Raw genomic sequence first — 17,546 nt, 5'->3', positions numbered from 1 at the left:
TCCTAGAAAACATAGTAAACAATTCTATGAGTTATTGAAATCTGCCAAAGCTGAACCTGCAAACTTGGATGACTGATTGTGTTCATTTTGAATCTGCTTTGATGCTTATGTGCGGCTGCAGTGGAAACCAGAGCGGTTGCTTGTCAGTCCTAGGAATATGCAACATGCCATCCGGACAGGTTCTTGCGGGGTTAATGTCACAGCATTTGTCTTCTTCTTCTTCTTCGCAGGTGGAGCAGAATTGGGCGACGCTGCAAGGAGGGGAGATGACCATCCAGACGACACAGGCCTCTGAAGCCACGCAGGCAGTGGCCTCCCTGGCAGAGGCGGCCGTGGCGGCGTCCCAGGAAATGCAGCAAGGGGCCACGGTCACAATGGCGCTCAACAGGTATGAATAGGAAATAATAATAATAATACTTTATTTTTCTATCCTGCCATCATCTCCCCGAAGAGACTCAGGGTATCTAACATGGGGCCGAGCCCAAAACCGAGACAAAACATAACAAGTTAAAACAAGTATCAATAACTAAAAACATTGTCAACAGAACAATCAAATAAACAGGAAACAGAGCTTGAAAGGGAGGGAGAGCCATTTTATACCAACTTATTTCTGAATTGACATTGTTTTCCGGACTGTGTATATCAACCTGTGGAATTATGTTCCGGGTTGGAGGAAGAAGCCTTGTTTGTTTGAAGCAAGTGTGGACGTTGCATTTAGCAAGCTTGATTAGCAATTGAGTCATCCTGCAGCATCAAAGCCTGGGCGTTGCTGCCTGAGGGCATCCTTTGAATCTCTTTTTAGAGATATATCAATAAATATTGCTATCATTATCCTCATCTGTGTTGTTGACAGCTTTCATGACCGGAATCACTGGGTTGCTGTGGGTTTTTTGGGCTGTATGGCCATGTTCTATAAGCATTCTCTCCTGACATTTTGCCTGCATCTGTGGTTAATGAGGTTCTTCAGAGGTTCTGAGGCAAGTGGAAAAATGTCACTAAAATGCTACACAATGGCAGTTGTGTCCCTTGCTTCTCATTGTCCTTAAAGCAGGGAAACAAGATGGTTGGAACTGGAACGTGGCAAAATGTTCCCTATGGCAAGAGCATAGCATAAATAACAGGCATGGGCAAGTTTGGGCCTTCCAGGTGTTTTGGACTTCAACTCCCACAATTCCTAACTGTTGCACCTCAGCGCTGGTTTACCTTGCTCTTAACACACACTCGACCACAGCAGACTTGGTTTTTACAGTTTATTGATAAAAGATAGCAAAGTCTTAATAAAAAGCAGTAAAGAAAGCAGTAATCCAATTGCAAAGGCAATCTGCGAAATATAGTTCAAAGTCTCTTTAGAATATAGGAACTCAGTCTTGAAAAACAAGGCAGAGTGAACTCCAAAATACAATCAGGAACTAAGCATGAACCAAAACAAGAAACCTTTTCCATGAGCAGAGACAAGGTAGGAGTTAAGCAAAATCAACGTTGCTTCGTCTGAAATCTTTCTCTGTTTATCTCTATTTAACCATGCTTACAGGCAAAGAAAGCATTTCTCTGTCCTTGAGTTCCCACACGTTTCCCAGCTATCCTCAGAGAACGCCTGGGACGATGAACCCTTAACCTTAACCTTGTATCTCGATCTAAGGAAGACTCCTCTGCCTCGCTGCCAGAGCCACCTGGACTTTGTTGATGTCCAAAATCCTGTGAAAGGTCACCCTTATCACTAACTCCAGCTTCCCTTCTATCCTGCGGCCTTTCTAACAATTCAGAGCCTTCAACATTTCCTTGGTCAACCCTTCATCATCAGACTGAACCACAACACTAACGGGCCCAAGTTTGCCCATGCTTGACTTTGCACAAACAGCTGCACATCTGCTCTCTGAAAATCACTGGGTAGCATCATGGTGCGGCTCAGATTCCTATCTGTGAGGCAGTGCCCTCCTTTTGCCACGTGCATTCTCTGGTCGCAGATTATGATATGGCTCTTCTCCCCCCCCCCCCTTTGCATAGCAATATCAAGTAGCCATATTCTCTTGCTCTCCTGTGAAACTGACCCTCTGGATCAGCTTTTAAGCTGCAGCCACTGTAGAGTGGGGAGAAAAAAAGGCAGCTCCGTTTCTAGGCTCATTCTGATGCTTGCAGATTAATGGGATCCCTGAGGGTTTGGTTAACAAGGCTTTGAGCACCTGGACCCCCTTGAGGGAGAATTATGTGCGAGAGAGAAAGAGAGAGAGAGGCTACCTGTGGGCAGGTGCAGTGAAGCTGGGAAGGGAGCGCATGTGGAGGCCTGAGAGACGGAGAGGGAGGCTCTTCTTTCCAGTCTTTGTGCTGCTGCAGCGTTTGCAGACTCACTGTAATCCATCGTTAGTACAAGAAGGGAAGAAAGGTTGCTTAGGAAAACAACAACCGTTGTTGTTAGTAGTCGTAATTGTTAGAAGTACTGTACAGTCCACCCACTGTATCCATAAATCGAACCATCCGTGGTTTAAAGTATTTTTGTAAAGATCCCAAAAGCAAACCTTAATTTTTGCCATTTTAAAGGAGGGATGCCATTTTAATGCACCAGTGTACACAACACTGTGCAACACAGTGTTTGTTCCTGGGTTATAAATGTGATTTCGTAATTGGTTCTATCATAAAAACATAAGAAAAGTTTATCAAACTGCAAAAAACTTTCTTTTTTCTGTGGGAGGGACATCCTATAGCACATTTTGCTCTAGTTTTCGATGACTATCTCATCATAAGAGCCTCAACCAATTCAACCTAGTTTGTGCCACAAACAAAGTTTCTGGAATAGAACAACTACAGTAGAGTCTCACTTATCCAAGCTAAACGGGCCAGCAGAAGCTTGGATAAGCGAATATCTTGGATAATAAGGAGGGATTAAGGAAAAGCCTATTAAACATCAAATTAGGTTATGATTTTACAAATTAAGCACCAAAACTTCATGTTATACAACAAATTTGACAGAAAAAGCAGTTCAATACACAGTAATGTTATGTTGTAATTACTGTATTTACGAATTTAGCACCAAAATATCACGATATATTGAAAACATTGACTACAAAAATGGCTTGGACTATCCAGAGGCTTGGACAAGTGAGGCTTGGATAAGTGAGACTCTACTGTATTTGCAAAATAAGGACTGCACAATTAAACAGGAAATAACACATTCAAACCCGGAACAGACATTTTTTCTTTCAAGTTTCATTACATAGTGTAATGAGATGAGTATCCATTGATTTTGGTATCCATGGGGGTCCTGGAACCAAACTCAAGTGGTAATTGTAATATGTTTACATGTAAATATGTCCCTTCTCTTCCCCCCTTTTGTTTTTCTTTTGGTTTGTACTCCAAAAAAGCTTCCAAAGGTCAAAACAGATGCCGATAAAAAGTTCACACAACCATTATGTCCATTAAAAAGGGAACCACAAATAAAGGGTGCAGTATGTTATGAACAGTCTTTTCCCCATGAGCAATCAATCCTCAAAAGGCCTCTGGAAATGAAAAGGGTCTTCACCTATTGAAGAGTAGAGTCTGGGTGACCAGCTGTCGGGAGGATTTGGACTGCGTATTAACTATTGGTATATAAAGCCACCAATTAACAGTAATAATTTTACACATTCTAATAATAATAATAATAATAATAATAATAATAATAATAGGGAAGTGTTCAACTTGTGATTTTGTGATACGAAATCCAGCATATAGATCTCATTTGCTGTGTCATACTATGTCTTTGTGTCAATAATAATAAAACATGTGTGCCCTATTTGAAATAAAACATCCCCACCCTATACCAGGATAGAGTCTTACCATATTTTGTCCTATCAAAGCTCTTAACAAGCAATATGTGTGTGTGTGTGTGTGTGTGTGTGTGTGTAAAACGTACATAAAGTATACAAAAGTGACCTAGTATAACATTTGTCATAACTTTACCCTTCTTCCTGTCTGTGCATTTCAGTCATTCAACACCATTATGGACCAGTCTTTAAATATTTTATCTATATATCCTGCAAAAGGCTTCCAGTTTATTTTGAAAACATTGCATTCTTTTATTTGTAAGGAGACAAGTAGACTTATACAAATTCTGCAAAGTGTAGTAGTTTGGGCCAGCCATTGGCTGACAGATGGAATAATACAGATGCAATTTTCCTGCTTCTTGTCAGGGGTTTGGACTGGATTGCCAACGAGGCCTCTTCCAACTCTATGATTCTATTATACTTCCTTTCCAGTGCCTGGCATATTGTTGAGGCCTGGTCTGAGGAGCAGGCGGGACCCTTTGGTGGTGGGGCCTTGTGTTCTAGAATTGGTCTGAATGGGAGCCCCCCACTCCTGTAGTGCCTCAAGAAGAAAGTAGTTCTCTGGGTGATGGGAATTGCCTTGCAGACAGATCTGCTTTAAGGGAGAATGTTTCCCATGAAACGCTGCCAGAGGTTCTTCCTGATCCTGAGAAAGAGGCAAGGGAGGTGGAAGAGGCTGGGTTCTTGCCTCTAGTTAAGAAGAGACAGTGTCAAGGAAAGGCAATTAAGGTTTTCCCAGCGTTTGAAAGATAAACAGCGGGATTCCAGGTGCTAGACTGATAGCGTCTCCATGGGAATGAATTTAGTTTCTTAAGTTAGCCCCTTGTGTTCTGTGTGAGAGCAACTTTTAATTTTCAAGAGAAAGTCACCTTTTTCTTTGGCATAGGAACTTCTAGCCTTGTTTTCATGTCATGTTTTTCTGTTTGGTATTGAGGAAACACATTTTGGATACAGTTCTTGTCTAAATTCTATGGATTTTTGGCTTTACTTTCAGTATTGGACTGTTGTTTGCTGCATCGATATTATTACTGTAACCTATGTTTTTGAAGTCACTGTTTGGGATGTACTTCTGCTTTTGCCTTTTATGTATACCTTGAAAATACTAGAATGTACTACTGAACTAGCTTTTTCTATAGAACACTCTTTTCTTTAATAAACTTTAAACCAATTTACTGATTCCTGTTGGCTAAGCTATATTTGGACTAATTAGCTCTTCATTTTTGGTGAAAAGGTGACACATAGGTGGCTGGGCTGCATCACATATAAACTATGTGTTGCTGTTACTAACCTTTTGAAATAAAACCATGACATCATTTGCTCATCCCAACAAAAAATATCTCTGGTGTTGAAGCAGTATATATTCTGTTGTGAAATTCTTTGGATATTTGCATACGTTCCCCTTTTTGACGAGCCCCTTCCTCTCCCTCCTTGTATCTCGCAGTGAAGCCGCTGCCCATGCCGTAGCCACTCTGGCGGAGGCCACCCTTCAAGGCGGAGGCCAGATCGTCTTGTCCGGCGAGACCGCGGCAGCCGTCGGCGCGCTCACTGGGGTCCAAGATGCGAACGGTAGGCAGACACAGATAGGTAATTCCATTTCTTGAATTTCCTGTTTTATATATAAAAATTTTGGGGGGTCTGGAAAATGGGGGACAAAATTCACATGGAGATCTTTAAAGCCCTACATTACTGGATCCAAACTGTCCGACAGACTACATCTATTTGAACCTGCCTGAGTTTTAAGATCTTTGGCTATGGTTTTCTTTCTGGTTCTTCCACACAGCCCTATAAGTCAGAATATAAAGCCAGATAATCCACAATATCTGCTTTGCACTGGGTTATCTGAGTCCATACTACCATATAACCCAGTTCAATGTGGATTTTTTATATCTGTGTGGAAGGGGTCTCTATCTCATCATCGTAACAGCTCTATCCGATGATGCCTTGGGAGAGGGCCTTCTCAATAGCCACTCCTTGGCTGTGAAAATCACTCCTACCGATGGTATGCTTGCCCCTCCTTCCTACTGTCTTCCCTTTTTCTTTAATAATAATAATAATAATAATAATAATAATAATAATAATAATAATAATTTTATTTCTTACCTGCCTCTCCTCGTGGCAGGCCTGTATCTTAAGTCATGACTTGTGTTAAGTCATTAGGGCAGAAGGGTCTTTTGATGGGATGTGCTGGGATTTTTATCTTTCAATATAATTGTTGATTTAATTGCTTTTTAAAACTTTAGCAGTATTGCGATTTTTAATTGACAGTTATACTTAACAGTGTTTGACTAATATTTGATCCATCGAACAGAGTCCATGGGGATGTACCGTGTTTCCCCGAAAATAAGACAGTGTCTTATATTAATTTTTGCTCCCAAAGATACTCTAGGTATTATTTTCAGGGGATGTTTTATTTTTCCATGAAGAAGAATTCGCATTTATTGTTGAACAAAAAATGAACATTTATTATATACTGTACAGTAGTTGTCATCATAAACCAGCATAACCAAACAAACTGTGAATCTTATCAAGAATTTCTTGTTACTACCACTATTTTCATATACAACAATCTATGGTACATACATTTCCTGAACCTGCATGCTCTGGTGTTCTGTTTGGCGGGCATGCTTCCAAACAAAAACTTTGCTAGGTCTTATTTTCTGGGGATGTCTTATTTTAGGGGAAACGGGGTAGTGATTTGAGCATTGACATGAAGGAACACAACAGTCAACTAAATCTGTCTTGACTTCAGACTCAAAATGAATCAGGTAGACTTGCAGGCATTGGCAGACTTCAGCCCTCCAGGAGTTTTGGACTTCAACTCCCACAATTCCTAACAGCCTACCGGCTGTTAGGAATTGTGGGAGTTGAAGTCCAAAACTCCTGGAGGGCCAAAATTTGCCCATATGCCCAAAGATGCCTTGTCTGTCTAGGAACAGCACTTTTATCGTTTAACTTCTGGCAGCATGAACTCTCCCTTCCTCTCGCTAAGCTGTGGAAGTGTTCTTGAAAGTGCACTGCCATTTTTAGCGTTCTTACGTAACGGGCGGATCTTTTTGCTCTTTGGAGACATGTCAAGGGACTTGGGGCCGTATTATCCTTCCTGACCTCCACCAGCCTGACCGAGGGGCGTTGCACGCTGCTGGACGACCCCGCATCGGTTGCAGTTTCTAAATTCCTATTTTGGGGCAAGGCATTTGCCTTCCACAACCTCCCAGATTATTCCTCCCCCCAGCTTGCGAGGAAGGATTTGCTTGGTTATGCCCAGCCTTGCAGCCTAGCCATTCAAAGAGGCCTTGGGAGTTTGGCTCGGCATAGAAGATTAAGGGGGAAAGGATGCGATTGGTCCTGTTGCCTGCAAAATAAGACTTGATGGGAGGTGGCAGAGTCTTAGCAGGCTATGGAATTAGCCAGCTAATTCATTCTGCCCTAGATATAAACAAATGCGCTTGTTAACCATCCATCCACCTATCCTCTAATGCAGGGGTCCTCAAACTTTTAAAGCAGAGGGCCGATCTATAATCCTTCAGACTGTTGAGGGGCCAAATTATCATTTGGGGAAAAAAAAATCCTATGCACACAGCACATATCTTATTTGTAGTGCAAAGCAACAACAATAACAATGAAATAACAATACAATATTTAAAAATGAAAATAATTTTAACCAACATAAACCTATCAGGATTTCAATAGGAAGTGTGGGCCTGCTTCTGGCCAGTGAGATAGTCAGGTTAATTAGGATTGTTGTTGTTGTGTGTCTTCACGTCATTTCAGACTTTGGGCGAGCCTAAGTCCAAAATTAGTTATTTATTCATTTACTACATTTATTTATTACATTTATATTTATAAGTCATTTCAGACTTTGGGCGAGCCTAAGTCCAAAATTATTTATTTATTCATTTACTACATTTATTTACTACATTTATATCCCACCCTTCTCACCCCAAAAGGAACTGAGAGCAGCTGTATGTACATACAATATATTATATTATTAGCATAACACAATTTTAGCATTATACTATATTGAACTATACTACTATACTGTAATATTATACGTAATATATAACATATAATTAATATTATTATATGATATTATTGTTAGTATTGTATTGTATAAAATGATAATATTATTATCAATATTATATGTATATACAATATATTGTATTATGAAAACTGATATAAAAATATTATATTATAAATGAGGGCGAGGGCCAGGTAAATTACCTTGGAGGGCCGCATTCGGCCCCCGGGCCTTAGTTTGGGGACCACTGCTCTAATGTATCCTTCTCATCTTAGAACCATAGCATTAGCTGTTGTGAATAGAAGAGACCCCAGGGGCCATCCAGTCCAGCCCCCTTCTGCCAGGCAAGAAAATACTGTACAAGCAAAGCACTCCCAACAGATGGCCATCCAGCCTCTGCTTCGAAACCTCCAGAGAAGGAAGCTTATCAGACTCCTATTATTTATTTATTATTTATTAGCGACATTGATATCCCGCCCTTCTCACCCCGAAGGCGACTCAGGACGGCATCCTCAGAGATTGTGAGGTATGGAGAAACTAAGCAACGAAGGTTTATATATATCTGTGGAAAGTCCAGGGTTAGAGAAGAACTCTTGTCAGTTGGAGGCCAGTGTGAATGTTGTAGTTAACCACCTTAATTAGCATTGAATAGCTTCATCTTGTGGCTTCTTCCTGCCTGGGGGCATCCTTTGTTCAATCAACCAGAGAAATCAGCCATAGCAGAGCACATGATGAACCAACCTGGACACAGTATGTTATTTGAGAACACAGAAATGTTTGACCACTCCAACAACTATAATGTCAGACTACACAGAGAAGCCATTGAAATTCACAAGCATGTGGACAACTTCAACAGAAAGGAGGAAACAATGAAAATGAACAAAATCTGGCTACCAGTACAGTAGAGTCTCACTTATCCAACACTCGCTTATCCGTTCTGGATTATCCAACGCATTTTTGTAGTCAATATTTTCAAAACATCGTGATATTTTGGTGCTAAATTTGTAAATACAGTAATTACTACATAGCATTACTGTGTATTGAACTACTTTTTCTGTCAAATTTGTTGTATAACATGATGTTTTGGTGCTTAATTTGTAAAATCATAACCTAATTTGATGTTTAATAGGCTTTTCCTTAATCCCTCCTTATTATGCAACATATTCGCTTATCCAACGTTCTGCCGGCCCATTTATGTTGGATTAGTGAGACTCTACTGTACTAAAAAACTCAAAAATCAGAACAGTAAATAAGAAGCAACACTCTAAAATAGAGGAGTTCCAGACATGGGAACCAGGGGCAGCTAAGAACTCTGAACAAAGAAGCCAGGAGATGAAGCTATTCAATGCTAATTAAGGTGGTTAACTACAACATTCACACTGGCCTCCAACTGACAAGAGTTCTTTCTCCCACCTGGGACATTATACATATATGAACCCCACTTGCCTAGTTTCCAACAGACTTCACAACCTCTGAGGATGCCTGCCATAGATGTGAGCGAAACGTCAGGAGAGAATACTTCTGGAACATGGCCATACGGCCTGGAAAACATACAACAACCCAATTTATTGATGGTTAAAGCTGCTGCCTGGGAGTCTGATGAAGCCTCCTTCTCTGGAGGTCTTGAAGCAGAGGCTGGGAGGGCTTTGATGGTGTATTGGGCCAGGCTGTGGTGCAGCTGGCTAGTAACCAGCTGCTATAAATCACTACTGACCGAGAGGTCATGAGTTCGAAGCCCGGGTCGGGTTAAGCCTCTGACCATTAATAGCCCCGGCTTGCTGTTGACCTATGCAGCCCCGAAAGACAGTTGCACCTGTCAATTAGGGAAATTTAGGGACGCTTTATGTGGGAGGCTAATTTACAACACCATAAAACTGCCAGCAAAACATGAGGAAAGGAATGCGGAAGTACAGCCACTACTGGACGTTGAAGCAACAGCTCCCCCTGTGGCCGGAATCGTGAAGCTGGAAAAATGTTAAAAATGCCTCTGAATCTGTCTAATGTATGTTGTCTGTCTGTTGGCAATGAATGTTTACCATATATGTGTTCATTGTAATCTGCCCTGAGTCCCCTTCGGGGTGGGAAAGAAGGGCGGAATATAAATACTGCAAATAAATAAATAAATAAATATTCCTGCCTGGCCGGGAGATGGACTGGATGCCCCTTGGGGTCTCTTCTAGTTCTGACCCTGGTACTCCTGTGAAGAGCTCTCGATTGACACACATTTTCCATACGTTGTCCCTGTTGTCTTCCATCTCCCTTCTGTGTCCCTGCTGCTCTCCTCTCCCTCCTTCCTTCGTTCCTTCGCTCCTTCCTTCCTTCCCTGCTGGGAGTCCTGACATCCTCTCCATTAAGGGCCAGCCGGGCGCTGAGCCTGACCCTCCAGCTGTCGGGGCATTTGCAGAGGGAACGCGGGTCCGCTTTGCCTTCCGTGTGGCCTGAATCAAGCAGGGAGATGGATCGACAGAAGGGGCGGGGGGACGGGGGGTGGGCTGTTTAAAAATTAAAGCTGATTACAAGGCATTAGTGTTGCGTTTAAAGGAAGAGATGGCTGGCCTCCGGTGCTCACTGCCCCTGCAATATGCTCTCTCTCGCGTCTTGTGCCAACAAATAGGAGAAGGAGCCACGAGCCATTTTGGTCTCCTGCAGACAGGGACCTTCCAAAGGAGATTAGTCTTTGGGGGCTGTTTCTGGGGGCCGAAGGGCTAGGTTTCCTCCTCTCTGAGTGCTTTTCCTCCAACCATTTTCTGAGTGTGCAATCCTGTAAGTTGGCTCTTCTAGTCCTGGTCTCTCTACTCTGATCAGCAACTGCTCCTTACTACAAGGTTGGCTCGGTTGTTAAAACGAGGCTTCGTTCACTACAGACAAGAAGACACTGAACCAGGGACCTTTTATTTTAATTAGGGGAAAAAATCATGATACAGCAGGCCTGGGCCAACTTTGGCCCTCCAAGTGTTTTGGGCTTCAACTCCCACAATTCATAACAGCAATGATAGAAGAAGCAAATAGATTGTGAGGTTGTACTTTTTTTTCTTTAAAATAAGCCCTACTTAAATGATTCTAGCTACTACTAACAGATCATAAATGCTTCAGCCCAAAAGTAAAACAAACAAGTTCACACTCATTTAAACAATAACAACATTGACTAACAGCAGAAAGGCTAACCTATGAACCCCTCACTCTCTCTCTATCTATCTATCTATCTATCTATCTATCTATCTATAAATAAATAAAATAAAATAAAATAAAATAAAATAAAAACTATATCCCGCCACCATCTCCCTGAAGGGACTTGGGGTGACTCACAAAAGCACTCAGTAGTGGGACAACATACGAAATGCAGCAAAGTACAAATACATATAAAGAACAAAATAAGTTTACATTACAACTTGCAGAAAACATCATATAAACTCTTAATGATTTAAAAGATTCAATAAAATGCACTGTATATACTCGAGTATAAGCCAACCCGAATATAAGCCGAGGCATCTAAACTGAGATAACGTATTAACCCGAGTATAAGCTGAGGGTGGGAAATGAAGCAGCTACTGGTAAATTTCAAAATAAAAATAGGTACCAATAATATTACATTAATTGAGGCATCAATAGGTTAAATAATGTACTTATATGGATACAGATATACAGGTACATGGATCTATATGTATATAGGATTTGCAAGGACCTGCAAACGTATGAAGGGAAAATTCATATATAAAATTAATGTATATAGATAGATAGATAGATAGATAGATAGATACATATAAGTACTGTATATACTGGAGTATAAGCCTAGTTTTTCAGCCCTTTTTTAAGACTGAAAAAGCCCCCCTTGGCTTATACTCAGGTGAGGGTCCTGGTTGGCTTATATTTGGGTCAGCTTATACTCGAGAATATATGGTACATTTATTATTTTTCTCTATTATTATTGGTATTATTGCATTTATTATTTTTCTCTATTATTGGTGCTACTATTTCATTTATTTTACTCTATTTTTATTATTAATAATAATACATTTATTATTTCACTCTGATCTTATTATTATTACTGCATTTATTATTTTACTCTATTTATTATTACTTGTATTATTTTCCTGTATTTATTATTATTGTTACATGTATTATTTCATTCTATTATTATTAAAAGGATACATAAGCACATTTACATTGAAGAAGATGAGAATAATGATTTGTTCAGAGTTGGACAGTCTTATCTTAAATTTGAGCTTTATGTAAATATTCAAAAACATTAAACCTACTGATGACTCAATTAATGTAATTTTATTGGTATCTATTTTTATTTCTGAAATTGACCACCCGCGGCTTATACTGGAGTCAATGTATTCCCAGTTTTTTTGTGGTAAAATTAGGTGCCTCGGCTTATATTTGGGTCGGCTTATACTCGAGTATATACGGTACATAGGGATTGCAAATGCATGCAGGGGGTTAATGCCTATATATCTGTAGGAGAGTTTAACAAATATTTCAGGGGAATATACTTTTATAAGATTAACTAGCTGTGCCCGGCCACGCGTTGCTGTGGCAAAGTGGTGGTGGTATTGGTTAAAAATTGTTGTGTAATTTTTATTTGACGTTATTTGCATTTTTTAAATTAATTTTATTGTAAGTTTTATTTTTATTTATTATATTTTATTATTTTCTTGTATTATTTTTAGTTATTTTCTGTTATTATAGTATTTTTTGTATTAATTTTTTTAGTGTTTTTTATTATTTTTATTGGGTTGTTAGGAGACCAAGTTGGAGGAGCTTAGCCTTCTAACTGGCAGCAATTGGATAAAAGCAATTATTCCTCTCTCTCTAATTAGGACATTATTTTTCTTTTCTTTTTGTTGTATCAACCTAGAGGCGTGGATGATGGGTTGTGTTGTCAAATTTCGAGGTTGGGGGGACTGTAGTTTTGTTGTTTTGTGGGTCGCCGTGATGCCATCACTCTTTTATATATATAGATGGATATATATTTTTCTTCTTCCTGTCTTGCAAGGGCGTCTTTCCCTTCTCAAAACATTCCCTTGGTTAAGAGCGAGGGAGGCTTTGAAAACACACTGATAAGGGAGGGTAAGAGAGAAATATATCATATATTGCAAGTAATGGCCTCCCGGTTCTGTTGCCGCCTTGACCCCATTATAAGCCGAGGGAGGCTTTTTCAGCTCAAAAAAAAGGGCTGAAAAACTTGGTTTATCTTTGAGTACATATGATGTCATATTTCACTGCAATGTTGAATCCTTAGGGCCACTTTATATCCTGGCTCTTTGTACCAAAGACTTTCAAAACCTCCTGCAATGTGCCAGGTATGTCCTTCCTAAAAAGCCCAGCGATGGAGTGCTGCATCTCTGAGCGAGAATCCGGGAAGGGAAATCTCCCTTTGCTGAAAAGGCAGCCTTCAATGGGGTTTGCATTTTGTGAATTCGGCTCCTTTGGCAGCCAGCCGGCCGGCCAGGCAGGACAGTTTGGGAGGTTCATCTATAATGCATTAGCCTCTCAGTCTCTGGTTGCTGCTCAGAGGAGAAGAAAGGATAATGGCAGCTATTTGCGCTGAGAGTGGAGCTGCTGGAGGTCAAGGGAAAGAGTTTTATTTCTGTCTATGGATCGGTTGGAAAGGAATCGAGAGCTTTCAGCACTAATAACAATGAAAGTTTCCCTTTCGGTCCCCAATTTTCCAGCTCAAAATGTCTATCTTGAGTGTTTTGGTGCATAGTTTAGGCCCTGAAAGAATAGGATGGAGAAGAATTTTTGCAAAATCCCAGCATTAAAATTTTGTGAATACTAAAAACATGTCCATTTAGAAGAAAGGTTTTCTGCAGTTTGTGCATTACACTGTGTAACACAATTTTTGTTCCTGGATTATAAGTGTCATTTCTTAATTGGTTCTATCATAAAAAAACATGGGAAAGGTATATAAAACTGCAAAAACTTTGTTTCTGTGGGAGAGACATCCTGCTATACCACATTTTAATAATAATAATATATAATAATATAATTATATATATATATATATATATATATATATATAATATTATACTATACTATACTAATATAATATATTGTATATACATGGAATATTAATAATATTATGATGTAATACAATGTAATAATTATAATTCACTATTATAATTGTAATTACATGCAATATTACTAATAATATTGCAATATAGTCATATAATATAATATATTGTATGTATATATACTTGTAAATCTCCCTGAGTCCCCTGCTAGGCTGGAAGAAGCTGGAGCTAACAGCGGGCGCTCACTTCGCTCCACGGATTCGAACCTGCAACCTTTCAGTCTGCAAGTTCAGCAGCTCAGCACTTTAACATGCTGCGCCACTGGAGGCCCCCATCAGAACTACCGAACTACAAATTTCAGGATTCCTTGGGATGCACAAAACTGCTTTAATCCAGTCGCAGCCTGAATGGATAACTCCTTCTTGGAATTACAAGCATAACACGTTTTAGGGACTTCTGTATTGGTGTGGGACCCCTCTCATAAGTCAGAGAGTCAGAAAAGTAAAGAATCAACATCTGTGATGTTCATGAGCCGATTATAGCAAATTTTGGTGATTTTTAACCTTTCAGGGAATGGTTTGGGGGCCACAGGGAAGGAGGAGGTTGCCATGACGGTGTGCTTTGAATAGCAGCCCTTTATCTCTTTTGATGCACATCAGAAGCCCCATTTCTCTCATCTCTTCACTTGCTTTTATTTCTCAGGTGCTTTTATATGCTTGGATAAACCCTCTGTGTTGTATATCCTTCCAACCCTTTCAGTTTGGCTCCCATTGCTTTGTTTCCAGAGCCCATGGCCAGCTCAGGTCCACCTTCTTTGAAGATTTCAGCAGGGATCCCATCAGGTCCACTGGCTTTGTTATTTTTTTGTTGGCTGGTGGCATTGTTGACTTCTTCCAAACTAGGCAGTGCTGCAAGCTCATCCCTGGTTTGTTGTTGTGGGATTTGTGAGGGCCAGTAGGACTTAGAAACTTGACCTCACCCATAAGGCTAGGCCATTGCCATGGCTTGCTGGACTTTAAAGATGTGCAACAGATAGCGGCCCTTATTCCTGAGATGGACGTACGCTCCTCCTCTTGCTCTGACCGCTTTGCATTTGGAGTGAGTGAGTGAGTGAAGAATCTTTTAAGGGATAAGTGTCTCACCACTTAGGCCTTTCTCATAAGCTTCTCCACGGGGGAACCATGAGTTCCTGATCAATCGCTTTGCCACGGGCAGTTTCCAGCAACCGGATGCGCGGCCGGCCTTTCTCTGCCTTTGCAGAAGCCTCTCAGCCTCTCAGCGAGTGGGCTCCCGCCTCTGTGCTGTTGGCCCTTTGGCCTGCACTGGGATGTAAATATTTTATCACTCAATCCTTTCTAATACAACCCATTCGCAAATGGCACCCGAGGCAGCTGTCCCAATTTGCTCCTTACCGACAGCGGTGCTTTTCGGCACCGCCTGAAATGGCCTCGGCATTTCCTGCCCGATGGGATTGGAAAAAGGCCCAGCAAAGATTACTGGGCGCTGTTGGCACGCACCGCATGCTTATGGGCCGCATCTGTGTGTATAACCTCATTCCTTTCTCCGCGAGGGATCCCCTTGTCTACTCCCTCTCTGCGAATGAGGGAGGCAGAGGGATCTAGCGGGATCCGCAAGCTTTCTACCTGTTCTTTCTTGGCTGGCTAGAGCTGTCTCCACCTTGCAGGAGGTGCCGTGGACTGAGCGCCCGTGCCAGAGTCCCTTTTGGTTGCCTCTCCCTCCCAAGCCCCACTGACCTTCTCCGTCCCAGGGACAGCTTGGCTTTGCTGGGAAAGCGGATCACGTGAGTGCGGTAATCCACAGCCAGTAAACAGCTGCTGCGCAGGGAGCTTCTACAGGAATCGGCCTATTTCCACCCCACGGATGCTGCAGACTCTGAGAGGAGAACAAGCCACCAACAATTGTGTTCCCTAAACCCTCAAGGTTGATCACCTGAGCCTTGTCTCCAAGCAGCCCTTTTCTTCTTGGTGTGACCTCCGTGTTTGGGAGGGTATGGAGGAAGAGAGATGGAAGCACAGAATCAGAAGAGGCGCCAAAGGACATCCATTCCAACCTCCTTCTGCCATTCAGGAAGACACAGTCCAAGCAACCCAACATCTGCTCCAGAGAAAGAGACTCCATCAGACTTCCACCGATGGTCAGGAAGTTCTTCCTAATGTTCAGGTGGAATCTCTTTTCCTGCAAATTGAATCTATTCCTCCATTGTATCCTCGTCTCCAGAGCAGCAGAAAACAATCTTTCTTTCTTCCGCAATGTGGCCTCGTTTCCAATATCTAAACATGGCTCTCTTGTGTTATCGAGAGCTTTCATGGCCAGGATCACAGGGTTGTTGTGTGTTTTCCGGGCTGTCTGGCCTTGTTCCAGAAGTATTCTCTTCTGACGTTTCGCCCACATCTATGGCAGGCATCCTCAGAGGTTGTGAGGATACCATGGCTTGCGTATCTCTTACTCTCGGTCTTCTCTTCTTCAAGTTAAACCTCCCCAGCTCCCTCAGCCATTCCTCGTAGGAATGCATGGCTTTGATCATTTTGGCCACCCATCTCTGGACTCGTCCTAGCTTGTCCTGCTTTTATCCTGGGCATTTGTGTCCTCGTAATCCTTACCTGTGGCTCGTGTTTTCTGCTTTCCATCTCCGGAAGTTACTTCCCAGTAAAGCAGAAGACTGAAAACTCTTTGTGTGGCCCTGAGGTCAACCATCTGCAGACCTTTCTAGGGCGATGTGAAATGTGTGACCTTGAGAATAAAATGGGTATAATGGGAGGCATACATCTATGCACATAATAAAAGTGAAAATATGTATGTATGTATGTGGCAAAAGTGTCCACTTAGACAGCCTCCCACCTCCACAAACAGGTCTAGTTCCCACTGAGCAGGAGACCCCCATGGCCCTCCCTCCACTGACATGCAGGTTATGGTGAGCGCCGTGAACATAATGCCCAAACCCTGCCAATCTCCTCCCCAAACACTTCAGCCCATCACCTAAGGGAAGGCTTTCCTGCGGGAACAATTTCACCCAAGATGTTCTGTTTTCCCAGGGTTCCTTAATTTGCATGACCCCGCCCACTGCCTCTCCCTTAACCCTTTCCTGCCCTTTCCTATGGCGTAGAGTTATCAGAGGAATTGATCAGCAGCTGAACAAGAGGTTTGGGGAGAATTCACCATGATTGACAAGAGTTGAACTTGACCTACATCCAGAGAGCACTGTTAACCCAACCAATGATGGATCTGGACCACACTCGCCATGGATAATGGGACTTGCAGTATCTTCACTGATACTGTGACCCCACCGACAATGGACTGGGACCAGACTTGGCACAGAGAAGCCCCGTGACCAATTGAGCATACTGCAGGGGGTTGTGGGAATGGACTTTGATTTGGGGAGTTATAGTTCACCTACATCCAGAAAGCACTGAACCCAGCTGACATCAAATCTGGACCAAACTTGGCACACAGACCCAACATGGTCAACTGTGCATATGAGCCTGGTTTTGGGGTGATTGACCTCAGATCTGGGACTTGTAGTTCAGTCTTATCCAGAGAGCCCTGAACCCAGTCTAAGACAGATCTGGACCAAACTTCAGTAATATTACCTAACATCCCAAAACAAATAATGCCTTCGTCTAATAACCCGGGCACTGCCGGGGCCCTGAGATAGTATTTTAATAAAACCAGAACTCTCTTGAAGAATGTACA

The 17,546-nt window shown here is 41.8% G+C and overlaps 1 protein-coding gene across 6 annotated transcripts in view; it reads left to right on the top strand.

Annotated features, from left to right (window-relative positions):
• Positions 1-17,546, top strand: part of nrf1 (nuclear respiratory factor 1) — a 74,843-nt gene that overhangs the window by 43,812 nt on the left and 13,485 nt on the right. For 4 of the 6 annotated variants that reach the window (XM_062983364.1, XM_062983363.1, XM_062983367.1 and 1 more), the window contains exons 9-10: positions 231-388; positions 5,239-5,381. In XM_062983364.1, the coding sequence (XP_062839434.1) occupies positions 231-388; positions 5,239-5,381 (301 nt within the window). The remainder of the gene's footprint in view (positions 1-230; positions 389-5,238; positions 5,382-17,546) is intronic. The other 2 variants (XM_062983366.1, XM_062983368.1) reach the window with 1 other exon arrangement.

This window comes from Anolis carolinensis, chromosome 5 (genome assembly GCF_035594765.1).
Source record: "Anolis carolinensis isolate JA03-04 chromosome 5, rAnoCar3.1.pri, whole genome shotgun sequence".
Lineage (NCBI taxonomy): Eukaryota > Metazoa > Chordata > Lepidosauria > Squamata > Dactyloidae > Anolis > Anolis carolinensis.
This window is presented reverse-complemented; position numbering and strand designations above follow the sequence as displayed.